General features: G+C 36.8%; 2 protein-coding genes across 8 annotated transcripts in view; one reads left to right on the forward strand and one right to left on the reverse strand.

Moving 5' to 3' along the window:
• POC5 (POC5 centriolar protein) overlaps positions 1-18791 on the forward strand; it is a 43675-nt gene extending 24884 nt beyond the window's left edge. For 2 of the 7 annotated variants that reach the window (XM_016953123.4, XM_063810358.1), the window contains 7 exons: positions 518-622; positions 2451-2630; positions 3854-4007; positions 7539-7816; positions 15073-15249; positions 16728-16772; positions 18411-18791. In XM_016953123.4, the coding sequence (XP_016808612.2) occupies positions 518-622; positions 2451-2630; positions 3854-4007; positions 7539-7816; positions 15073-15249; positions 16728-16733 (900 nt within the window). In that variant the 3' untranslated portion in view covers positions 16734-16772; positions 18411-18791. The remainder of the gene's footprint in view (positions 1-517; positions 623-2450; positions 2631-3853; positions 4008-7538; positions 7817-15072; positions 15250-16727; positions 16773-18410) is intronic. The other 5 variants (XM_001147458.7, XM_016953120.4, XM_009448994.4 and 2 more) reach the window with 3 other exon arrangements.
• A 247-nt stretch (positions 18792-19038) lies between these two features.
• The window catches only part of ANKDD1B (ankyrin repeat and death domain containing 1B), a 56378-nt gene continuing 48375 nt past the window's right edge, over positions 19039-27041 (reverse strand). The window contains exons 13-15 of the mRNA XM_054685041.2: positions 25993-26194; positions 23601-23732; positions 19039-22001 (exon numbers count right to left, since the gene is read on the reverse strand). Coding sequence (XP_054541016.1) covers positions 21940-22001; positions 23601-23732; positions 25993-26194 — 396 coding nt within the window. The 3' untranslated portion in view covers positions 19039-21939. The remainder of the gene's footprint in view (positions 22002-23600; positions 23733-25992; positions 26195-27041) is intronic.

Below are 27041 nucleotides of genomic sequence, written 5' to 3' on the forward strand. Positions count from 1 at the left end.
ATATAACATATAACTAATAAGCAAATAATATAACTATTATTTGCTTTTATAGGTTTGTTTAATCCAGAAAATCATTGGACAGTCCTTGAGGAACTTCTATATCCAAGATAGTAGTAGGGACCAGAAAGATATTTAAATATCTAAATATTCTGGCCCCTGCCCTCAAATCTAGTGAATAAAGACATGGTGTATATAGAAGAACTTTCAAATGTATAATTGTTTTACCTGAATTGAATGTCAGTAGCTAATTTGCATATACATAAACTTTTTATTGGTGATTACCATATACACATAATGAAGACTTCCTTCTTCTTTTGTTCCCTTTCATTAGTTGATATCTAGTATATTCATGTGAGAAAGTTTTATCATCTTTTTAAAGATAATAATGAGGTTAACTGAATGAATATAGTAGTGATCCATACCTATCCTCTCTAGCATTTTTTGATATATGAGAAAATCACTTTACCAATTGCCGTTATTTTAATATCACAATAATTGGGTTAATTGCTGTTTACAGGTGATTTCTAGCTTGTCTCATGCCATAGGCAAGCAAAAGGAAAAGATAGAGTTGATGAGAACATTCTTCCACTGGCGAATCGGCCATGTCAGAGCCAGACAGGATGTAAGTGTCAAAGCAGAAGACAGCTGATGGATGTTAGACTTCTGAATTCAGAAGTGCTCAGGATCACTTATTATAGTTGTTTTCTAATAAGTCAAAATGAATTTGTGATTTAATGTTCCTCTTATTTCAAAGGAATTTGATTTTGATGTAGTTTGGAAAAAATACAGTTTAGATCTTATTGACATATAATATATATATATTACAATAGATACATCATTTCCTGCTTCATAGTAGGTTAATAAGGATTGTTCCTAAATTGTAAAGGCCCTAGTAATAGAACCCCCTCAGATGTGGTTATTGGAGAAAGAAGTTATGTTTAACATATCAAATGCTTCCTATATTGTTTCTACTTTTAAAATGCCTGAATACAACTTATTCATAAAGAGGCTTTACTATATTTATACATTAAATCACAGTATAAATGTTTGTTATATAGACTTGCCTTAGAGTGAGAGTCAGAGAAAGCCATACCTGTACAGCTTTTTAAAAGTTATCCTTAGCTTGTAGTATATCATTTAAACTTGAACATCTTTTATTTTAAGTAAGAGCTGAGTTGGTATATCAGTAAATAGTGAACTGAAAGAGAATACTAAATTGTTGTATCAAAAGTGGAAAAGTATGAGTATATCCCACAACAAGACATAGTTTAGAGACACATGAATATAGGAGATGAATATATATATATATGCTTTCCATGTATATTCATGTGAGCTATGGAATAATCTCTGTGTATTTAGTTTCCAAGAGATTAGTATTTAAGGAAAAAGCTAGTACAGGTTGAGTATCCCTTATCCAAAATGTTTGGCACCAGGAGAATTTTGGATTTTAGATTATGTTTCATATCACACCTTATGCACAAAATTCATTTATGTTTCATATTTCACCTTATACATATAGCCTAAGGTAATTGTATACAATATTTTTAATAATTTTATGCATGAAACAAAGTTTGTGTTAAGTACTTCTGTGTGGAATTTTTCACTTGTGGTGTCATGCTGACACTCAAAAAGTTTCAGATTTTTGGATTAGAGATGCTCAACCTACTTTATCCTGGAATAAGATTTCTCCTTTAAGAATACTTTCTGGATTTTTCATTTTTTTAATTTAATCCCAATAGATTAAATCCACATTAAGTAAGCTGGTTAAAATGAATATTTATACTCTACTTTGAAACTTGTCAAGTGAAATAATGAGAATACATATTTATTTTTAAATGTTAGCCAGAATAGTTGAGGCTACTGTCACTTTTGGATAGTTTTTCAAACAAGAAATTGAGAATTGGAGCTACTTCTTCAAAAGAATTTAAATTCATTGATAAAAGAAAAATAGCATAAGTTTTTATTTGGATTGGCACCATATATGATGGCAGGGTTTATAAATTAAATCTTGCTTGTGGTGGCCATCAAACTGAAGAGAAAGCAGTGTCATCTGAAGCCACAGCCACCACCATTTCCTGGCTTCTAGCCACTCTATTATTCTCCTGGTCCTGCTAAATTCATAACTAAGATGGCAAGTGGTGATTTGCTCATTTTCTTTCATTTGGTTGTATTCTTTTTCTCTAACTTGATTAGTTGCATAAAGCAATGATGTAATGGATAAGAGCTCAGTCTCTGGAGTCAGGCAAGTCTGGCTTTACTCATCTATGTGAACTACGTAGCTTGCTTAACCTCTCTAAGCCTGTTCTCCTATATGCAAGATGAGAATAATATGATTACATAGAATTAAATAATGTGTGTATGTACACTTACCACCATGTTATGTTTATTATTACTACCAATATATTTATCAATCAACTGTGTTTTTGAAGTTATATTTTACTTTTATTTAGGTTTATGAAGGCAAACTAGCTGACCAGTACTACCAGAGAACTTTACTGAAGAAAGTCTGGAAAGGCTGGCGTTCCGTAGTGCAAAAGCAGTGGAAAGATGTGGTAGAAAGAGCTTGTCAAGCAAGAGCTGAAGAAGTTTGTATCCAGATTTCCAATGATTATGAAGCCAAAGTTGCTATGGTAAGCATCTTTTTCTGGTTTTCACTTTCTTCTAATACAATAAAAAGATGGATAGACTCACTATTAATTAATAGACTTCTTCTTTTGGTCTTTAATCAAGAATGCAGACAAAAAAATGAAAATGTTTATTCTTGTGTTAATTTAATGTTTATTGTATATTCTTACATGGTTGGTATAAGGAGTTGTATAGAAATTGAAATTATTAGTTGGGCGCGGTGGCTCACTCCTGTAGACCCAGCACTTTGGGAGGCCGAGGCGGGCAGATCACCTGAGTCAGGAGTTTGAGACCAGCCTGGTCAACATGGTGAAACCCCGTCTCTACTAAAAAAATTAGCTGGGTGTGGTGGCACATGCCTATAATACCCGCTACTCGGGAGGCTGAGGCAGGATAATCTTTTGAACCTGGGAGGCAGAAGTTGCAGTGAGCTATATCACACTGTTGCACTCCAACCTAGGCAACAAGAGCAGAAATCCATCTCAAAAAAGAAAAAAAGAAATTGAAATTATTTTTTCCCATTGACTTTTAATAATAAAATTAACATTGTTTTCATGGGAAAACATTTGGAATTGAAATGAAATAAAATCCATTCTAAAGAATGCAATAGGCCTCTTGAAGTTAAATATTAAAATGAAAAAATAACTCATTACAGCATTAAATTGTTAAGATTAAAAATAAATCCATAATACAAATAATTTTCTGCAGTTCACTACGACATGCAAAAAATGCAGTCCCCTGAGGTTTGGCCTATGGGAAAGTGTGTTGTACCTAGGGTCACTCTGCACTTCAAATACTGAAGGTAACATTTACATTATAAAAATTCTGTTAATATTGCAGGCATGTAGTTTATTTTATTTTATTTTTTTCTGAAAGGGCTGTCTGTGGCTCTTAATGTATTTTGTTTAACATCCTACATAAAAGTTTTACAGTAAAAAATGGTGTATCTTTTTGTGAAATGAAAATACATCGGCAATATTCAATGGGACTGGATAAAATTCCCCTTGTTTGAAACTTGATTTTAAGGTTAGGAATGAAAGCATTTTGTTGATGGAGATAATAGAGGTAAGAGGTACCTTTTAAAATAAATTGCACATAGCAGAAGAGGTAAGTGACAAACTTTTTAATATTTCACATGAGAATAATCTCAAAGTATATATCTATTTTTTTTGACAGTATTCTTCTTTGTATCTCAAATTGTTTTGCTTTTTAAACATTCTTATTTTAGTTATCTGGAGCTTTGGAAAATGCAAAAGCTGAGATTCAAAGAATGCAACATGAAAAAGAGCACTTTGAAGATTCCATGAAAAAAGCTTTCATGAGGGGTGTATGTGCATTAAATCTTGAAGCCATGACTATATTTCAAAACAGAAATGATGCAGGTTAGTATTTCATTAAAGATTCTCTGCCTACTTTCAAAAAAGGATTTGAGGAGATTTTGGTGATTGGTATGGTCTACAGTACAAATAATCTGCAGTAGGTATGTTTCATCCAGGTGCTGCTATTCTTAATTCTATGATGTCATATCCAGACTTAAATCTGCCATGAAAATGAGCTCAGTCATGGTTACTTATGGTATCTTAGATCTGATCAAGTACACTGTCACTCCTAAGTATTTAAGCTAAATGTTGAAAATAATATTTTAATGTATAGCATTATTTTAAATCTCTTTTAACTAAGAATTTTAATGCCTTTTTAAGTACAAAACTTGTAATTTTGTCTTTTCTTAAGTAGCCAAATATTTTGGACTATTTTGGTAAGTATTTGTTATCTAGTCATGGTTTCTCATTTTAGAAATTCCTAATCTTCCAGTTTATGAAAGGCCTCAACTAAGCTCATTGCAGCAAACATAAATATAGACCTATCTATAGAAGTAATTTTATTTTTTTAAAAAATCCACATATTGTCTGACATAAGAGTGGTTTGTGTAGTAGTTTTGTCAGCATGGCGTAGAAAAGCCCATAACTAGAATCCTTTGCCACCAATTTACCCAGGGGCCTGTTTACCTCATTCAGCCTTAGATTTCTTCTCTGAGCAAAGGAGATAATATAAACCTTCCTTACCTGCTTCCTAGGGGCTTCTTGTGGGATGCAGCAAAACATATCTGAAAACACTTTAAAAGACAAAATGCACTTTAACGTGTAAGATGATAGTCACGATGTAATTATTAATAGTTTTAATTCAAATCAACGTCTCAAGATTTTGTAAATGATTAACATGATTTCAATCCAATGAATAACTTCTCTGTGCTTGTGATGCCCTTATTTTAAAACATCAACAAACATTTATTATTTAAAGCATGCATATTGTGGATAGGAGTAAGTTTAGGCAAATTGCTTTCTATCTGAAGTGGTTGTGGTTTGTGGGCCATATTTAATTTAGAAACTGAGAATCATGGAATCTCAAGGCTGAATAGTTTATTTTGGTAATACCTAGGTGAGTACTTGATTTTTCCAATAAATGGTCTTTTATTTGAGTATCAGGGTTGAAAACAAACTCACCACCTTCAATGATAGAATAGTCTGTTTCAGTTCTAAGTATCAGCAAGTTGTGTGTCGCAAATTGAGAAATTTAATTGTTTACTTGGGAGAAATATGAGTTTCACAAGTAAAGTGACAAATTCCTATTAGAACTTCTTACATTAAATTACAAGAAACCTGTTTCTTATAACCTACTTAAAAAGATTTTGAATTGACTTAGGAGTATTTCCCACCTTAATACATTTACCATCTTAAAATGTAAATTGAAATGCAGCTGTGTCTCCTAAAGGCCAATATCCATAAGAGGATTTGAAGAAAATGTCTTCTGCTAATTACACAACATGATTTCTTTTGCTCCTGTTACTTTTAAAACAATCGATGAGAAAGATGACAAGAATGGTAAAGCATGCATTAGCAATAATGTTGGTAGAGCTACCAAAGGCAGAAAAGTTCAGTATAATTCAGTGGATCTGCTTTGTGATATTTAGGTTTTATGACATTTTAATGACACCTATTTTTTTTTAGTTCTCATAAGAAAAAAAATTACTTTTGGCCCCCTTCTATTAAAACAACTGTTTTTTATAGGCCAGGCGCGGTCGCTCACGCCTGTAATCCCAGCACTTTGGGAGGCCGAGGTGGGTGGATCATGAGGTCAGGAGATCGAGACGATCCTGGCTAACATGGTGAAATCCCGTCTCTACTAAAAATACAAAAAATTAGCCGGGCGTGGTGGCAGGCGCCTGTAGTCCCAGCTACTCGGGAGGCTGAGGCAGAAGAATGGCGTGAACCCAGGAGGCAGAGGTTGCAGTGAGCTGAGATCATGCCACTGCACTTCAGCCTGGGCGACAGAGCGAGACTCTGTCTCACAAAAAAAAAAAAATTGTTTTTTATAATGCAGTTTTTAATAATGTAAAGTTCCTAATGCATCTGTCTTGTTAGAGCAAAATAAATATTTGGTTTTTTATTTGTACCGATTCTTTGCTGTCTGTAATTTGCAGTACCTCTCATGTTGTGCAGTATCTTAAATCTTACAAATTAGAGGTTTTTATGAAGAAGTTAGAACATGACAAAAAGTCCTTAAAATTATATCTGCCAATTTTACTGTGCCAATTAGGCACAGTAAAAAAAAATACTTGACAAGTGAAAAATTTATTCCAGCTAAAATGAGATTAATTATTAAACTTAAGAGTTATCTGATATCAGCCTATATTAGCAAGAGTTGGTCACCTGCCTCTCTTCCCTGACCTTCATACTGTTTCTACATCTCCTAATGTCTGCCACCATCTAAAGATAGACACTCAGAATCTCTACCAAAACAAGTTAAAACTCAGTGTGTGTTTTGTTTTCAAATTAAAAGTATTTTATATTGAATTAGTCCCTTTCATCAGAGGAGTTCAAAGGATCTAGGTAGGCACTGTAATCATTGTTAAACTTCTTAAATAAGCTAACTAACTAATACTCTGCAAATTTTCTATACAGATAGTCTAAGGAAAGGACTTATGCAGAGGCCCAAATTTCTGGAGGGAAAGAGAACTGCACAGAAAACCATTTAAACATACGACTTACATAATGCCCTCTGTTCAGATGTTCTGAAACAGCTCATTGACTGAATTTCTAAACCCTCACCACACTGTTTGATACCACACAGATACAGTCTTAAGCAGAAACTAACCAAATTATAATACTGGAGCGAAAACATCTAAAATTGGAAGAAACCCTTTGTACTAGCCCTGGAATTTGACATTATTGGCTCCTTAGATCAAGATTAAGGTTCAGTTTTGAGGGAAGGTTAGTGATTGGGGTGTCACTACAAATCAGTTAGGTGCACAAATATGCTCTTATGATTTATATAATTTATCTGCAAGAACCCATTTCTTTTACAGTGTAAAAAGTGAAGATTTTAGTTTTATTGATTTATTTTTGTTTTCTGACGACTCAAGAACAAAAATAAATTGTTAGGATAGGCGCAATACATGAAAATGAGGGAGTATAGTGATATCAGAAAGTGGTTCTAAAGATTGATTGCAGGTCATTTTGGCCATCTATCAGGATATTTGTATGAACTAATACAAAGGAACCTAGATCTCCAGGCTCACTGTGATCATATTTTTTGTGACAGTTGTGATGGCAATATACTCTACTTAGCTAAGGTCCCAGCTGAGTACATAATTTATTTTCATCTTTTATTTAAGAGCAAATGATCCATTAGCTTTCACATGTGGAAGGAAGTAGTCTGAAGTTTTTAGTGGTTAATGCTGACATTAACCAGTTAATACTGACAAACTGTATTAACTGAACATTGTATCTAATATACTGTAAACATCTAAATTTTTGTTAGGAACAAACTTTAGCCAGTATGTGTTTTCATTGTTTGGAAGATAATAGTAGTCCTAACCTGGAAGAATTTGAATGGAATTAATTTGTGATTTATAGGGATAGACTCCACAAATAATAAAAAGGAAGAGTATGGTCCTGGTGTTCAAGGAAAAGAACATTCTGCTCATTTGGATCCTTCAGCTCCTCCGATGCCCTTACCAGTTACATCACCACTGCTGCCATCCCCACCAGCCGCCGTCGGAGGAGCCAGCGCGACTGCCATTCCCTCAGCTGCTTCGATGACTTCTACCAGGGCTGCTTCCGCATCTTCTGTTCACGTTCCTGTTTCTGCTCTTGGTGCAGGATCTGCAGCTACTGCTGCATCAGAAGAAATGGTTAGTACAGTTTATACAGGTCCCACCTTATGAAAAGGGCGGCCAGGCCCAGTGGCTCACACCTGTAATCCCAGCACTTTGGGAGGCTGAGGCAGGTGGATCACGAGGTCAGGAGATCGAGACCATCCTGGCTAACACGGTGAAACCCCGTCTCTGCTAAAAATACGAAAAATTAGCCGGGTGTGGTGGCAGCCGCCTGTAGTCCCAGCTACTCAGGAGGCCAAGGCAGGAGAATGGCGTGAACCCTGTAGACAGAGCTTGCAGTAAGCCGAGATCGCGCCACTGCACTCCAGCCTGGGCAACAGAGCGAGACTCCATCTCAAAAAAAAAAAAAAAAGCTTGTTTGTAAATTTAATATTTTGAACTTATAAAATATTTTCCTATGGAGAAAAAAAAAAATCTGTGGTATTTAGGCAAAGTCACTGAAAATATTTAATACACAAAGTGACTAGAGCATTAAATTGTAATGAAAATACCTGAAAGTGCTGTCATAGTAGTGATAATTAAGACAAAGAACTTTTTTATATTTTTCAAAAATTATGTAGGAGCCAGGCGCGGTGGCTCACGCCTGTAATCCCAGCACTCTGGGAGGCCGAGGCGGGCGGATCACCTGAGGTCAGAAGTTCAAGACCAGCCTGGCCATGGTGAAACCCCATCTCTACTAAAAATACAAAAAATTAGCCGAGCGTGGTGGTGTGTGCCTGTAATCCCATCTACTCGGGAGGCTGAGGCAGGAGAATCGCTTGAACCCCGGAGGCGGAAGTTGCAGTGAGCCAAGATGACGCCATTGCACTCCAGCCTGGGCAACAAGAGTGAAACTCCGTCGCAAAAAAAAAAAAAAAAAAAAGAAAGAAAATTATGTAGGAAAAGTAGATTTAATTTGAGAAAGAGTGAAGGACAGACTTTATGTTTGAAGAACACTATTGGGTGTTTTCAAAGGTGTGGGAGGTTAATGTATATTTAATTTTATATTTTCTATTCAGCTAACACCTTTCCTTTTTCCTAAATGCAGATATATCACTAACACTGCTCTGTAGTAACTCCATCTTGATCGAGTTTTAATTTGTAATTTGTAATTGGAATGGAGAGGAATAGTTTTTCCTAGAATCAGTGAGCTGCTATTAGAGAAGTGCCAAGAGGATAGTGTTAAATGGGGATGGAAGGTTTGTGTGAGAACTTGCCTGAAATGAAATTGATCAAGCTGTTAATATGGTAAGAGGCCGGGCATATTGGCTCACACCTGTAATCCCAGTACTTTGAGAGGCTGAGGTGAAAGGTTTGCTTGAGGCCAGAAGTTTGAGACCAGGCTGGGCAATATAGCGAGACCTCATCTTTACAAAAAAGTAGAAAATTAGTCAGGCATGGTGCTGTGCACTTGTACTCCCAGCTACTCAGGAGGCTGAGGCAGGAGGATCGCTTGAGCCCAAGAGTTCAAGGTTACTATGAGTTATGACTGCACCACTGCACTCCAGCCTGGGCAACGAGCAAGACCCTGTCTCTAAATTATTTATTTTTTTTAACTAGAGTTTCAGATGAAGCACATCGTGGCTCTAACTCCTTAGCCTCCTGTTGTTAAACTTGTATTCTGCAAACCATGTTTCTCAAGTAAGGGTGGAGTACAGATGCAAGCCAAGCTTATCAGACTCACCTGTGCAGAGCTAGCAGTGATTAGTTAGTTAGTTTAAAAAAAAGCCAGGCGCGGCGGCTCATGCCTGTAATCCCAACACTTTGGGAGGCTGAAGAGGGTGGATCACGAGGTCAGGAGTTCAAGACCAGCCTGGCCAAGATGGTGAAATCCTGTCTCTACTAAAAATATAAAAAATTAGCCAGGCATGGTGGTGGGCACCTGTAATCCCAGCTACTTGGGAGGCTGAGGCATAGAATTGCTTGAACCAGGGAGGCAGAGGTTGCAGTGAGCCGAGATCACGCCACTGCACTTCAGCCTGGGCGACACAGCGAGACTGTCTCAAAAAAAAAAAAAAGACACTGTTAACTTCTTTCCTGCTGTGGTGTGGATCTGGTATAAAGGCATGTATAGTTTTATAAAGCTCCTGAGATGATTGTGATTTGCTTGTCTTCCTCTTCTCCCCAACTCCTAACCACTTACATAAGAGGAAAGAAGAGGCAGAATAAGTTTTAGGTCTTAAAATTCCCTTGGCAGGCCATCAGAAGGTGCCATTGCTCTGGACGGCTGTCTGTAGCTAAAGGAGGTATTGAGACAGACAAGTGGTCACCTTTAGTATTCTAACAGGTTTGAATTTTTACCTTTCGAGAGCTACTAACTTTGGGAGAAAATACATTGAGATCAGTTATTTACCAATTATTAACACAAAGAGTTTGAAAAATATCTAGCACATGGCTAAGAGAAATTTATGTGGGGGAGCTGTGACTTAGAAATAAGACATTGGCCGAGCACAGTGGCTCACGCCTGTAATCCCAGCACTCTGGGAGGCCGAGGCAGGTGGATCACAAGGTCAGGAGATTGAGACCACGCTGGCCAATGTGGTGAAACCCTGTCTCTACAAAAATACAAAAAAATTAGCCGGGCGTGGTGGCATGCGCCTGTAATCCCAGCTACTCAGGAGGCCGAGGTGGAAGGATCACTTGAACCCGGGAGGCAGAGATTGAGCCAAGATCATGCCATTGCACTCCAGCCTGGGTGACAGAGTGAGACTCTGTCTCAAAAAAAAAAAAAAAAAAAAGAAATAAAACACTAAAATTCAACTCTGACATATTTTCAGCTGTGTTTGTTTTCCATGATTACACATTTTGAAGTGTGATCCTGCACAGATGACCTCATTTAAACATTCACTCACTGTGTTTATGTTCTGGTTTCTCATTCATCTTGCATATGCAGTTAACACACGCGGAGCTAGATTTTTCAAAATTCTCTTCCTAAAATGTAACTTCACGGGTACATCTGCATTTATATGTAAACCTGAATATGTATGGGAAGAACTGAATGAATGAGTTTGCTTAGCACCCTTTTTATTGCTAACTTTTCGAATAATCTGGTCATCGGAGATAGTGTTGAAGTCTTTGAAACCTGAAAACCATAATATTCTGTAGACAGCCCTTCCCCATCTGCCTCATCCCACTATATCCACTTCTTCAAAAACAGATACACACTCCATTTCAGTCACATAAGTAAGTGGCCTTTAGGGCCAGGGAGAAAAGAGAATCACAATTAAATCTATCTCTAAGTATAATCTTAGTTTTCTTCCTTCCTTATATAGTTGAAATACTCAGATTTATCTCAAATATGTGTTTTTGTTTTTAAAAGAAACTTGATAACAAAAGTAGGAATAAATCCAGTAGTTGGCTAACTTACTGTGAAACCATCATTGTTGGGAATAGGAAAAGAAGAGAGAGATTTGCAATCCTGGCTTGGTTATCTTTCTTGTCATTTTAATCACAGAGGCTTCCTATGAACATTCAAAAATTTTTTTCAGTTTTTCTTGGTATTTCCAGTAGCTAAAAGGAGATAGGTCCAGAAAGTACAGAGAATTAGCAAACAAATAAATGGAGAATGGAAGATTACCATGCTAATAAAATAATATCTTATTTTAAAATATTATTATTAAAAAAATATTATTTAAATTTAAATAAAATTATTTAAAAAATAATAATATTAAAATGATTTTCTTTAATGCAGACATCCTCAGTATGTTAAAGACAATATCAGAATTTCATGGTGGAAACCATTTTTCAAAAAAGGCTGGACAGTTATACAAGCAAGCATATTGCAGTTCATAAAGTTGAACAGTAGATGGCATTTTATTCTTTTTCTAACTTCAATTGGAATAATTGAGGGGAAATATTTTTCACTGAATTTTAAAGCTATTTGGTAAAGACCTTTAGTAAAGTTTCTCTTCTAATTTTCCTCTTCATTCGAATAGAAAGTGAAAGGGTATCATTAGGGAGTTGGTACTGCGTTCTCCATTTTATAAATGAAGAAATTGAGGCTTAGAGAGTATGCAACTTGCCTAAGGACACGATTAGTAACTGATTTGGAATTCAGACTTTGAAAATCTGATTTAGACCTCTTACTCTTAACCAATGATCTGTACTGTCTCTCTGTCAAATATTAAGCTACAAATACTGTTTTTAATGTCATTTCATTTTTTTCTTACTCCTTTCAATTTTGTTGCTTATGTTGATGTGGCTTAAAATGCTAGAATTTTTATTTTTATAGCATTTTTTAAAGTCAGCTAAGCTGATAAATTTAATGAACTCCAACATGATTGGTACCAGTAAGTGGTCATTTAATTTGCAGCGAATGATACATACCTAATACATTATTTTATCCTAAAACATAAATATGTATTAATTTGCTGGTTTTAAATGTGGAGCCAAACTGAATGTGGGGTCAAAGATTGTAATTGTCATCTTTTTAATATAAACCACACCCAATATATTTTCTATGATCTCCAATTTCAGTTTCTGTAAAGCATGAACCTAACAAAACTTTCCAAACAATCTGATTAGAGAATCCTTCTAGGTTTTTCTTTCCTCCCCCTGATTAGTAGCAACTTTTTTCTAATAATTTATCTTTATGAATTATTTCTAAATTGTCCTTATGCGTTTTCAACTCTTTTTCATCAATTTATACAATTTTTAATACATTAAACATTAACAAGTACAAGTGACAAACCATCTGAAAACAAGCAGCCGACAGTAAACATGTGAGCCATTTAAGACAACTTCTATTTAATTCAATGAGCGTATAGAGATTTCTTTTAGAAGTCTTTTAGAAGTCATTTTATTTACAGGAGTATATATTTTCAAATTATTGAAGGCATTCTAAAGCAATTCTGAGCTGGGTTGAATGAAGCTTATCATCTATGAGCATTTTTCCTGCTACTCTAATTTTCTTCAGTCCAGACTTCTCTAGTTTTTCATTCACACCTGAAGCTCCAGGTGAGAATCATGGCTACTGAGAGGACACCCCTCAAGCGTGATTGGGCAGGAGGAAAGTTACAAACTCAATTGTACTTATTTCCACATTTTGGCAAAGAATATTCCTGCCAGCAATTAGTTTTCTATTTTGAAATAGCATTTAAGCATCTTCAGGAGTTTGTAAAATCTTTTTTGTCCCTTATTGTAATAAGTAATAGGACAAAGTTCCCCTCAGGCCAGAAGCATGAATTTAGTCCACAAAAACATATTTGTAAATATTTTTAAATCTGAGATTTAGTTTTTCAATTTCATAAGATCCATAGAAGTTTATGGTTTAAAAAGCCAAATCATTTTTACAAGGACTATAGTGAGAAACAGTCTTCTAAATCCCTCTCCCTAACTCTGTTAGCTGTTTCTTCTGTTTCCATTTTTTCCTAAATAGTATGTTTATATCATTATTTCTACATTTATTAATTTCAAACATTATCTGTTAACTTATTACAGATAAGAGTACTTGGCCTCCTGATGCCACCTTATTCCTTCTCTCTCTCTTCACTTTTCTTATCCTCCCTGTATGTTAAGATATTCCCATTTCAGATTAAATCATTTATGATTACTAATATAGCTAAGCCATGAATGTGTACTATGACTACATTTCCTTTCTGGTATAATGTTTTGTTCTTAGAATTAATTGCTTCATTTTTATCTTCGGTTTTCTATCCAACTATAGTGAATTATTTCCAAACTCTCCAAGGATTACAAAACCCCACTGAATGCTATTTTCCATAGGGTCTTCCAAAAACATCAATACTCTGTCATTTTAATTTTCCCAGAGACATCTCTCCTGAAGCCCACTCTCTTCCCATTTCAATATACAGCTGTGACTGTGTGTAGCTAGATGCAGCTATATGGAGAATCACAGACGAACTATAATAATCGGGAAAAGATTGATAATAAATGCCTTTGGAAAAACTGTTTAGAGAAAAAATGAATTTAGATTAATACTTCACACTGGAATTTCAAATGTTTTAATAAGTTAAGCCAAAATAAGTAAATGTTATAAGAATATAACTACCTCAGCTGTCCAAAGCTGGTTTTGGTTTCATCATGGAAGCAAGAGGAAATTAATGACAGGATTAACCACAACTTAAAAAAATGGATGTGCATTGAAAATTAAGACAAATACATGAAATGGGGAAATTGTTTACACTCTGAGATAAGTATCTATAATTATTAAATGAGTTTAGTACTCGTCAGGAACTATTAAATTTAAATATTAATATCCTTTCAATTCTTAGCAAATAAGATGAATAGTTGACAAAATGGAATACAAATATGAAACATTAATAAAGAACCACAACTTGAATAGTAGATTTCACCTCAGACTTAAACAGGCGGCTGTGTAATTGATTGACAGTGGAAAAATAGTCCACTTACGTGTTATTCCTGCTGTAAATATTTTTCTGGAGTATCATCCAGCAATAAGCAGCAAAAGCTATAAAAGCTGATAATACTTTTTGATATGATCGTTCCATTGTTTGCAATATATTTTTATTATACAGAAGTAACTCTCAAAAGAGGATTTTTCTTTTGCAAAATGTGCTAAATGTAATAGAAAAAGACAAAGTAGTATGTTGGTATAAAAACCATCTCATTAAGAACTATAGCAGGTCTCTGTATTACCTTGTGAAAAAAAGTATATTAATAAAATGAGAAGGAAAAAAAGGCAGAACACAGAAGCATATGTGTAATGATAATATTAATTATGCTTAAGGATCAAAGAGTCCATAAAACAGATTAATGGTTGCCAGAGGTTAAGGATGGTTGGGGAAGGAACAGAGAGATGGATATGACTGTCAAGGGTGACACGAGGGAGATCTTCGTGGTGATGAGTATTCTGTATCTTGATTGAGTGATAGTTAACGGGAACTTAGGTGATAAAATGACAGAGATCTGTACACAGGCATTATCTCATGGTGAGCTTCCTGGTTTTGACTTTGTTATATTCTAATTATGTCAGATGTAACCATGGCAGGAAACTGGGTGAAGAGCACACAGTACTTTTCAATATGATCTCTGTGTCTTCCTATAAATCTATCATTTCAAAAAAAAAAAGTTGGTTTTTTAAGTTTCTAAAATCTTATAAAATTGTTGGCATACTCAGGTTAAAGGGATATTTTGGGGTGTTCAGTTTTTTTTTGCTTTTTGTCTTGTGATTTTGTTTTTTCCATGTTAAATTTGGTTGAACATACAATTATTTTAAATGCCTGTGTATTCTTCATAATTTATGGAATCAATAGATTTTGCTGTGGATTTTCTGCCACCTTGTTACTTCTTTTATTTTTTTTTCTTCTTAGTATGTGCCAAGAGTTGTAACCTCTGCACAACAGAAAGCAGGAAGAACTATTACAGCCCGGATCACAGGAAGATGTGATTTTGCTTCAAAAAATAGAATTAGCAGCAGTTTAGCTATAATGGGAGTTTCTCCTCCCATGAGCTCAGTTGTTGTGGAAAAACATCATCCAGTCACAGTGGTGAGTCCACATTTGATGACCTTTTGTCAAAAAGTCTTTTTCCTGAGAGTTCATAGACTAGTAAACACTTACATAACATGTTGAGAAGATAAAAATTTATAATGACTGGTACTTGTTCTGCCTTTTCCTGATACAGTTTGTTTTTTTTTTTAAATATATATACTGCTATAAATCTACTTTTCTGCTGTTGGGAAATTAATTTCAGAAACATCATTTCTTCCAAACTGTAAAAATTATAAAATACTAAAAGTGATCCAGTGTGTTTGTGGTCAAAAGAGTAAAATATGTAAATGCTTTATTATCAGTTTAAAAAGAGACAAAAATTGTTCACTCACTAGCTGCTCATGTAGCAGATATTTTATTACAAGAAAACTCCCCTACATTTATAGTTTTTAATTTTTGGTCCTTTTTTTAAAAAAGTCTTCCCCTTTTTTCAGTACAATTGTCAGCATGTTTTTAGTTTAACAAAATTCAACTTGCAATAAATGCATGTGATATAAAGAAGGTGCATTGAATTTGAAGCAAAAATTTTAAAACCCGAGTTAGTGCTTCAGCTTTGCTACTTATTGGCTTTGTGATATATACAAATCAAGTAAAATATTTGAGTCTCCACTTTCTCTTCTGTAAAATGGGGTTAATAAAAATAGCTCCTTGGGTTATTGTTAGGATTCAAGATTAAATGAGATAATGTGAAAATTAAACGAGGTGTATTAAGGCATTTTATAAACTATAAAACCATAAGCAAATTTAACTTACTGAAAGTTACTAGAAAAAGATACATGAGATATCTCTGAATTATTTCCTACAAATGTGTACGAATCAACAATTATCTCAAAAAGTATAATAAGAGTGATAAGAACATCCCTAAAGAAAAACAAGGATTTATTTTTCTTTTTTTTTTTTTTTTTTTTTTTTTGAGACGGAGTTTCTCTCTTGTCTCCCAGGCTAGATAGAGTGCAATGGCGCAATGTTGGTGCACTGCAATCTCCGCCCCCTGGGTTCAAACAATTCTCCTGCCTCAGCCTCCCGAGTAGCTGGGATTACAGGCACCTGCCACCACACCCAGCTGATTTCAGGGATTGATTTTAAAAGAGAATGCCCTCTATAAATTCTCAGCATCGGACAACATTCCTGTGTACTTTCTAAGTATTAGCAAAAAAAAATATATGGAATGATTTTAAATCCTTTTTTCCCGAGTACTAGCTGGGCACTAGATGATTAAATGAAGACAAGCTGGATTGATTTGAACTGAACTTCAGGTGAAGTGGGACCTTAGCAAGGTGGAAGGCTGGAAATAGAAGCACCAAGTCCAGATAGAGACATGGAGATGACAGAGGATTTATTTTAGGATTATCTTAGGTTTCATATTTCATAAGTTGGACAGACTCTGAAAGTTCGTAGAAGACTTTTCTATATATTTTTGAATATGGAAGACAAGTTATCAAAAATGAGAAATAAACCCACTTCTGTTTTTTCAGATGTAGAAAATGTATAGAGATGGTGAGAGACTGTCCATTTGTGAGGTAAAGAAGGTGTAAAGAGAGCACATGTGTGTTTATTTTTTATTAGACAACCTTTTGTTTTGTAGTAATGATGGGAATTCATATTTTACAGAAGAAAAATCAAAGTACTAAACATTTAGAACCCTTGTTTCTGATACTTATCTCCCATGCTGCCCTCCCTTTATTCAGTATGTGCATTTCTTACCCACTAACTGCATATGAACCAGATAGCCATCAGCTGCCTGGATTATGTAACAGACACAGTGGCAGTCATTTGTACTGTATTTCTTTTCACCCTGGGAATCAAGATCTAAATCTACCAGAAATAGTTATTACTAAAAAACCAAGGATGCGATTTGTGACACTGTAGCCTCATCTGCTGGATAACTGCATGCTTCTAGGGCCACTTCATTCTCTGTCATATTTTGTGTATCATAATTTCAGTGGCTACTTTATTTCTACAGTTCCTCTTGCCCATCCTCCTCAAGGAGAAAGCCTTTTTGGCAGGCTCAGGTTAGTGGCTGGCAACTAATTAGGTGACTGGCAACTAAAATTTCTTATCTGTTGCAAGAGTATCTCCTATTTATAATGGTTATCCAGTTGTTTATGTACAAATAAACATTTTTATAAGATACTTTAAGAAAAGAAGTTATTTTTCTTTAAAAAGGAGTTCTGTTCTTTTTAAAACGGAATCTGATAGGATCTTTTGTTTTTAAGAAGTTTCATTCTTTTTTTAAGCAAAAACTACAGCTTGGAGTTTTTTAAATACATAGTGAATGTTTTGACCGAATACATGTAATTTTACTTAAACTATTTTAACAACGATTTTCTAAGTGGAAGACCCTAATAGAAATTGACATGTCCTAGTCAGTGATGTGGACTGAGAACTTGATAACAAATCCCACTGCTGGCTACTAAGAAGCTTTATCGGGTTTAATAGGGAAAAGCCTTGTACTGATACATATTGTTCATATGTTTACATGTAAATGTGTACTTGTATACATAGTGTGTACTTACATGTATTACATGCATATTATATGTGTTGAGTGAGTCACGTGTGTCCTGACTTTAATGACTCAGTGCTCATGTCTGAGGTGTTCCTTTGAGCTCTGAGGTGATGTGCATAAAAGTTTTAGTCTGCTCCCAGGTGAACCAGGTTAAATATGAGGGCTCTGGTTTAAAGCAAGGACCAGACTGCATCCTGAGGGCTTCTGTGTGCCCCTGGGATTGTGAGATAATCACATCCACATACTAACAGTCAAGTAGAGAGAAGGAAGTTGGATGGAATGAGGGGAGGACTCAGGGCTGACCCCTCTTCCAAACACCACAGAGTTTCTCTCTGTTTACAAAGCCTCTGTACACATTACAAGATTCCACTTGGCCCTGTTGGAGGAATGGCTGCCGTGGCTTTCTTAATGGGCCTTGTGGATATAGCTCTGATATTACACTGTGGGTGTTGAACACGTCAGTCAGACTGGGTAGGGGTTCCTTACAGACAAAGGCCTCATCTAATTAACAGCTGCTTCACTCCACTCATTGCTTCTTTCTACTGGATCTTAACAAATGTTTATTGGGTTAAATTATAGATGATAGATGATGAAATGATACATAGTATACATAATCTTGGGATATTATTAAAGCAGAATTTTGTCTTTTCAGCAAACCATTCCTCAAGCAACTGCAGCAAAATATCCCCGGACCATTCATCCTGAAAGTAGTACCTCAGCTTCCAGATCACTTGGAACCAGATCAGCTCACACCCAGTCTCTCACAAGTGTTCATTCCATAAAAGTGGTTGACTAAAGTGAATATGTCCATAGTGGGGTCTTTTAATCCCTCTGGTCTTACCAAGGGTTAGAAGTCTTTTGGTTTTAACTTTTCCATATTGTTAGAACATCATGGAGACATCATGTTCATCTGTTCAAAATTACAAGAGGCTTTTTCAAGCTCTACCATGCTTTGTAACTATATGTAGAAATTATTTTAATGTTATTTTTTATTTAAACAATTAAGTAAAACTTTTTTAAATTAAAAAAGAAACTGGACTTTATTTCTTTAATATGTTTAGCCTGTTGCTGATTACAGCATCAAAATATATAAATTTATTTTCACTATTTATAAAACACTAAATCATTTCCAATATTACACAGCTGTAATTCACTCAAAGTGTTGAGAGGGAACCTTACTAAAAACAAAGTATTAGAACTAGTGGAAACTAGGATATTTTTATTTTTAATTTAAAAAAGACCAAGTGTAATAATGATTTTTTGTTTTGTTTTGTTTTTTTGAGACAGAGTCTCGCTCTGTCACCCAGGTTGGAATGCAATGGTGTGACCTCGGCTCACTGCCTCCTCCTCCCACGTTCAAGCAATTCTCCTGCCCCAGCCTCCCAAGTATCTGGGATTACAAGTGCCAGCCACCATGCCCGGCTAATTTTTGTATCTTTTTTTAGTAGAGACAAAGTTTCATCATGTTGGCCAGGCTGGTCCCGAATTCCTGACCTCAAGTGATCCGCCCGCCTGAGCCTCCCAAAGTGCTGGAATTACAGGCATGAGCCACCACGCGCGGCCCCGTTTTTTGTGGCTTTAACATGTTAGTCTTCATTTTTCCAGGACTCTAACAGTTGAAAATAGACGGAAACGGCAACACCTATGAATCATTTTTTAATGCCAAAAGGGAAAACATTTGTAATACTAGCACTAGAGTTACAGAAGTATCAGAAATTTCCTGTTAGAATGAGCCTGTTTCTGGTGTTCTTTCTCGCCTTATTTGAAACTCTGCAGCACTGAACCTACCTTGTTCTCCCCGAACATCTAAACACTGTTCTGTGGTGGCGTAGCCCTGAGCAACTCAGCAAACCTAGGCCTGGGCAGAAATTTTTCAATGGCTGGCCAATACAAAGAAACCATCTGGGCAGAACTGATTTAGGTGAACAAGACTTGGCTTCTAATGGTTTCATTGCTGACTGATTGTCTGGGCCAGACAATTAAATGAATCTCTGGATCCTCATCTGTGAAATAAGAATAAAATCTACCTACTATTTCACAGTACTTATACATAAAAATTAACAGGTTCTAAAGAGTTTGTCCAGGACCTCAATTTCCATCTCTTTTAACAGAGTGGATGGAGTGAATCATCTGAAGCCTCTTCTAATTTGAATATAAGTTCTCTGCACTAATTTTTATTATAGGAAATAGGTTTTCTTGCTGCCTCACATTGTTCACAGGACATCAGAGAATAAATGTGAGATAGGCAAATAGAATCCTAAGGCCTTTCTGAATTACTAGGCTGTTTCTTAAAGGGTATTAGATATTTACACAACACTTGTTCTGGATTCTGGCCCAGCTACCATTGTGGTAAACAGCTCCACCCCTCATGGTCTTCAGCAAGCTTTTCATGAACACAAACCACCAGCACCTCATCTCGTGCCCTTTCCGTGTGTGTGCTCTTCCCGGGCTTCCCTGTTCACTCCCAGTTGAGTCAGGATAGTGCAGGCTCCACTGGGGAGCCCACTCATGCAACCCAGAATTAATACTTGGCATTGTGGTAAACAGACCAATTCTTCCTTCCTTCTCCCTGTATGAATTGTCCTGAGATGCATTAGTATATCATGTCTCTCGGAATAGAGTAGCCCAAGATTAAATAATCAGTTATGCTTGTACCAAGTGATGGCCACTTAGGTAATTCGCTTTGTTCTTGCTCTCCCTCCTCCCTAGACAACTCCCCTTTCTCCTCCGCTCCTTCCCCGGATGTACACTTCTGAAAAAGTTGTTGCACACAAACTTCGGTCTTAGACAAGCTCTACTTTTTGAGGAATCTAGACTACAACTAGGAATGGTTTTCAGTATCCAAGCCAAAACAATATGGACAAACTGAAGTGAATATTATGAATGTTGTGATTAAGAATATTATAAACATATTTTTAAGCTTTAAGCTCTAGAAATGTATGTTGTCTAAAGCACCAAGCAATTAGTGTTGGCCTAAGTTAATGTAAATTCAACAGTTTAACACTTGACACAGTTATAGTATATATTCATATTTGTTTATTTTTGCATAAAGAGGTTACCCCAATCTGGTGGGGAGCAGTGATAGAGAAAGAGAGGTCAGTGGAAACTGGCCATACTGAAGAACAGATGGGACAATACTTCTCAATATGTTTTTGAAAAACGTTTTGGAATCATGTGAATCTATTACCTGTTTTAAACATTCATAAGATTAAGTGGGCCATTTATAATCAGTATGAGACAAAGACCTAAAACTATAAATTCATGATAGAATAACTGGATTGAAATTGCTTATGGTTTTAGTATGTGCCTTGTAAATTTAGAGTCAGAATCTGAGAATGGAGAGTCTTAAATTCCAATGAATAGGTGCACATAAACTGACACAAACTGATACTCAATTTTACATTTATTTCATAACTCTTAGATTACAAAAATAATGCATGTTCTTTGTGAAAAAAAGAATGGAATGTACCCAAAAGTACAAAGAAAATAATCATCTGTAATTACATCACCAAGAGATGTAAAAAAAAAAAATGGTGTACATACTTCTGGTCTTTCCTAAGTAATATATTACATAAAATGTGTGATTTAAAGTCAACAATGACTATAAATTCCAAACCCAGTTTCTCTTACTGAAAGAGAAATAGCAGTTGATTTCCGTACTATGGGCATGAGGCTACACAGGCATTTTCCCTTCATCTTCATTCCAACCCTATGGATTAAATAGACATCTCTCCTAGTTTATAGAGAAGGAAACTGAAGATCTAAGAACGTAAACAACATTAACATGCCCAAAGGTTCACATCTAATATTTGGCAAAACCAAGTTCAAAACCATATTTGTCTATTATAAAAAAACCGTTGTTTTTTTACTGTACCATGATGCTGCTCCCATGAGTTTTTTAAAAAAACATGACATACAAAACCGTCCTAGATTATCTTATTACATGGATTACATCAAATGATAGAAATGGGAAAATCACAACTTGCCCTCAGCAAAAAAACTATATTTGACTTTTTAGTGGTTGAAAAGTATCATGGTATTACTCTTCTTTCATCTGTTAGAGTTCCCTGTCACCACCATCATCATAGTTGAAAATCAGTGCTACTGCTAGAAGAAATTTATGGCATTAAAAGAACTGAATGCTGAGTGGAAAATCATGTAAATACAATTTCTTTAGGCATTTATGAAACTACACATTTCTTGGAGTTTGAGTCAGTTTTGCTTTTGAAATGACGAGTCTTTTCTGGAAAAAATAAGATAACATTTATGAATACCTGAAATTTTTAAAGCACTGATTGTCTACCAGGCACTATTATTCATTAAATCCCACAACAGCCCTTTGAAGTAAACATTTTTATTTTCTTTCCTAGTTAATAAATGAGAAGGTTGCCACAGGAAGGTCATAGAACTTGCTCGAGGTTTACAACCAGTCAGTCAGCTTTGGAGTTCAAGAGTGAGCTCACACAGCCTTGCGTCAGAACACATACCCTTAGCCAGTTCAGTGGACTGCATCTTCATCTTCTCTAAGAGTTCTTATGGAACCTCTTTCATAGGAAGAATACATTTAACCCTTTTCCCATTTAGAAAAAAAAAGTGCTGCTCACTGCCAGCACTTCTTCAATTTTACATAAACACGCTCTTTGAGGCTGAAGCAAATCTGATTTTCATTGTGAAAAACAAATATAAAAACTTCTTGGAGTTATTTCTAAACAGAACTAACATCAGAATAGTCTGAATCATCCGAATCATCAATTTCTGAAAAATTGGATTCATGGAATGAATCTTTGGCCAACAATTGTTTGAGAACGATGTTAACATCACATATAGGAATGCTACATTTTCTAGGACTTGACATTTTCAATGATCAAGAATTTCCATATTTTGTAAATGGAAATACCACTAGTAAAACCAGAATGCTATAAGTAGAATGATATCTTTTGTTTCCAAAGTCAATATACTAGAGCGATCCAAAAATAATAATAAAAACAAGATAATTCATGGCAAAGTTTTTTCAGGGTTAATGCTGCAAGCACCACTGGCGAGTATTCTCGGGGCCAATGGGAACAGGGTTAAAGTTGAGGGAAAAACTCCAATATTATGAGATCATGTGATGGAAGGTAAGTATCCACACATTGTTCCTTGTACCTACTACTGCTGGAAACTATTGGATCAGTCGGTGTTCACTCATTTATCTTCTTGCTCCAGGTAAAACTGCTTCAGTGAAAATAATGGCAGATGTTCCTGTATTTTGCTTGAATGCTTGTTATTACATGAGAGCTACAACACCGCCTAATTTATTGATAAGTTTTTAAAGGATCTTTCCTGACAATATGGTCAGTGATTTTGGCAGACTGATTTTTAGCAATAACCTCAGGTGGCAAAGTAATAGCCTGTCTGCTCTTTTTGTTCTACCTAGAGATAACATTTTCAAATACACTAACCTGCAGTTAATCAACAGGGGTAAAATGGCATTTTGAGCAAGACAACTCTTAGTCGTGGAGAACAATCCTATAACTGTATGGGATAGTTTAGCACTTCTGCCCCACCCCACCTGCCCCCACCACACATACACATAAACAAAAACACTCCCACCACACTTTTTCAAATGCCGAGTAGGGGGATGACACAGAACTGCCGGGCTAATGAGTAACCAGTATTGACTGGGTCATTCCCCAAAGGAGAAGCTGCTGACAGCTTACAAGCCCCTTCCATAGTTCCATACTCCGTGTGAGCCACAGCTAACACCACGCTGGGGCTGTAGCTGGTCAGGATGATATTTCTGTAGACTGCTTCCTGAAATTTTAAGGGAGAAAGAATTTCTGTTGTTGAAACTGTCACTTACCAGCTAGTTTTGGGAAACCTGCGTGTACCAGCTCTTCATACAGTTGCTTGGCCGGGTCACCCTGAGTCATCAGGGTCCCGTGTAGCCAGATAAGCAGAGCCCTGTGGCCATGTTCACGGAAGCTTTCATTTCCTGTGCCAAGCACAAGAGGTCCGAGGTAAAACACCACGAGCTGCTATCTCTTTCCATTGTGATCTCAGTTCCAACTAAACTTTCTGAATGACTGTTTGCTTGCCTGTTCCTCTTCGAAAAAAGCCCTTCCAGTTGCCCTCGCTGTGCTGCTTTATGATGACCAGCATTTGCTTTCCCTCCAGCCTGTGCTATGCACCTGCTATGCTTGGCACACACCCAAAGGAGTGTACAAGAGAGAGGACAGCTGTGGTGCCTGCCCAGGGGGAACAATTTTAATGAAATATGCAACTTCTCATAGACCAGTGCTCTTCAAACTCAACAGTGCTTATTTCACCTGGGTATCTTACTAAAATGCAAGTTTGGATTCAGTAGGTCTGGGGTAAGAATCCATGCATCTAACAAACTCCCGGGTGCTGCTGCCACTGCTGCTCCATATTCCCCACTCTGAGCAGCAAGCATGCACAATTCATTCTGCCACTCCAGTCTCAAGGAAGCTACTCTGAGGGAAGTTTGCATCCCTGGGCCAGGATTATTCATTTGATAAATACTCACTGCATATCTCAGCCTAGAGAGGTGTTGGGGGAAGTACTGGGATAGGGAGCCACAAAGCCTCTGTGGTTCCCAACAGGACTTCACTACAGGCTCCTTGCTCTGAGAGAGAGTGTGCAGGAGCAGACATGCTGTGCAAGGGAAGGGCCTGAGCTCTGCAGGGGTGAGGGAGAAGTTCACTGGACAGACTGATATGGAGAAGCGGGCATTTCAGGGAGAGGGAACTGCATACTTACAGAATGTACTCCTGGACAAGTCCTCTGTTCCTTTCCTAATCTTGCTCTTGACAAACTAATTTTTCTTAAATACCATCATGAGTCTGTCACTCCTTTGATCAAAAGCCCACAAACTCCCCAGTGCCAGTAACCTTACCCTGGATCACAATATAATTGAATTGCAAATGTCATTGTTATTGTGCCAACTAGATTATAAACTCCATCAAACATGCATGGCTTAGAGAGCTGATGTATCTATCCCTCATCCAGCAGAAATAAACACTCCAGGCCCTCCATAAAGGTTCCATCGAAACACTTTAAAATCCCCCTTATCCTGCTGGCAAGTACTCTGAAGATACACTATATTTTCAAGTCATCTCTTTAGGTCAAGTTAGAGTTCCAGGAGGCAACTCAATTTTCCTAAAGACTTCACAGAACACTATAAGCCTAATTAATGACAAAAAAGAAATCTTAACAATAAAAAAATTTTTCTAGTTAGAAACTAGTTAGTATTTAATGTTTTCAATACATTATCTTCTATTTTTCACATGAAAATGTATCCTAAGAATGTGCAATACAAAGTCTCATAATTTACTTGTATGTGGTATAAATAGTGTGTGCTCACAGACTGTGCTTCTGCCATCCCCAGTTCCCAGCAATCCCTAATACAAATCGACCCCTGAGCAAGGACACCTTCTCGTCTTAGGATGTCCATGAGAGGGCAGTGCTCTGAATAGAAAACTTTGCCAAGAAACATGTTTGCTTCATTGTTTTCAAAGCTAATTAGTTGATTAATGCCAAGTAAACTTTCTGTGTTTCCTAGGTTTTCGTCTAACCACAAAAAACAAAATTAAGGAATCTAGCTGACCTGACTTCACTAATTATGACAGTTTGAGTCCAGCTGAAATGATTCCATTGCTTGGAATCATCTAGCCAAGAAAGCCCTCTGAGTCTGTATTCCCCGTGTCGCTCACGGCACAGCCAAGTCTCCCCTAAGGCAGTGTCCTACAACAACCCTTTCTCCCACACCCACCTGGTTTAAGGAATTCCTCTTTCTGGAGCGCAGACTTAAACAGCGAGCCTGTTGATTACAGAATGAACCCATTCACCCCAGGACAGTCTCAAGGAACATAGAAATCAGATTGGCTTCCCACTGACACACCAACTGTTAAATCCTTGCTTGCTTCCTTAGTGACCGTCCAGTTGGGAATCTTACTGTCTCTCTAGGCTAAATGCCACATGTCTGATATGGCTCAATACACATAATCATCCTTTGCAAACTTCAGTTTACTGCAGACCACGAGTGTTCACTTTCTGCAAATCTTAATGCCCAAATCACTGGTGTGGACCTAAGCTAACTGTCCCTATTCCTGGGCCCCTTGAAGACTGCAGCTTATTGTGAGTGCCACACACTTCCTTGGAAGACCTCACACCAGGAGGCACTGCTGTTCCTAACAGTGAATTCCTCCTGCCCACATCATCTAGTCTGTACTCACCCGACCACTGCTCCTCAATGGCTCTAATCTGGTCATCTGTAAAGTTCCACGAACGGGCCAGCCTCTGCCACTCATTGGCCTTCAGCTGATGGTAAGCCAGGTCCCAGAGAAGCGTGCGAATGTGTCTGGTCTCCAGACTGTGATCTTGCTTGAATGTCAGAGTAAAGCCTGTTGACGGGTCCCTGATGCTCTCATGATGCTCCTAAAGTGAAAATAATTGTATCAGAAGATTTCAGACATGTTCTACTTATTACCTTATTTCAGAGTATATATGTTTTTCAAACATAACTAGTAAGGTGGTAACCGAGACTATGTTTTCAATGCCTCCTGTCACTGGATCATATATATATATATTTTGCCATCCAAAATGGAAATAAATGCTTGAAATTAAAAGCTTGGGTACCGTCTGTCTGACATAGGAAATGTGAGGGATTTTGCCTATTGTGTCCCATGCTGCTTAGAACAGAGAATGAGAAAACAGAGAGGCTGTCTTGGCAAAGGATGTGTCACAACAACAAAACCATCTTTAACGGCCTTCCTTTGAACCCATACCCCCATTTCTTCTTTTGGGTATTTGATGTTCTCATATTGAAGCTTCGGTGAGCCCAGATTGGCTGTATCCTTAATAAGACCCCACAGCTGGTCCCTCATTCATCCTGCTCTCTGGTGAGCATAAGGAGAGTTAACTAGGAGCCTAGCTCAGGCTGGGGCTTGGGGAAGAGGTGACTAAGGGAGTGGAGAGGACAGGAGTGGACATCATTTAAAGTCACTATAGCCAGGCTCAGGCCAACAGCACTATGCCTAGATTGGCATCTTGTTTTCTGACTGTTGAAAGGTTCCTTTTGTCCCTTCTGCAGAATCCACCAGAGTCCTGCAGAATCAAACCACAAACACTGGAGAAAATCACTGAGTGAAAGCAGGCATCACTGCTTCCTAGAACTGCATGCTGTGCTTATGCCACTAGGCCTCCAGGTAATCCTCCTGCAGAAGTTTGCAGATCAGTTAAGGACATGCAGGACACGCGGCCCACCAAGAAGTCTGGGACTTCC

Source organism: Pan troglodytes, chromosome 4, assembly GCF_028858775.2.
Source record: "Pan troglodytes isolate AG18354 chromosome 4, NHGRI_mPanTro3-v2.0_pri, whole genome shotgun sequence".
NCBI classification, from domain to species: domain Eukaryota; kingdom Metazoa; phylum Chordata; class Mammalia; order Primates; family Hominidae; genus Pan; species Pan troglodytes.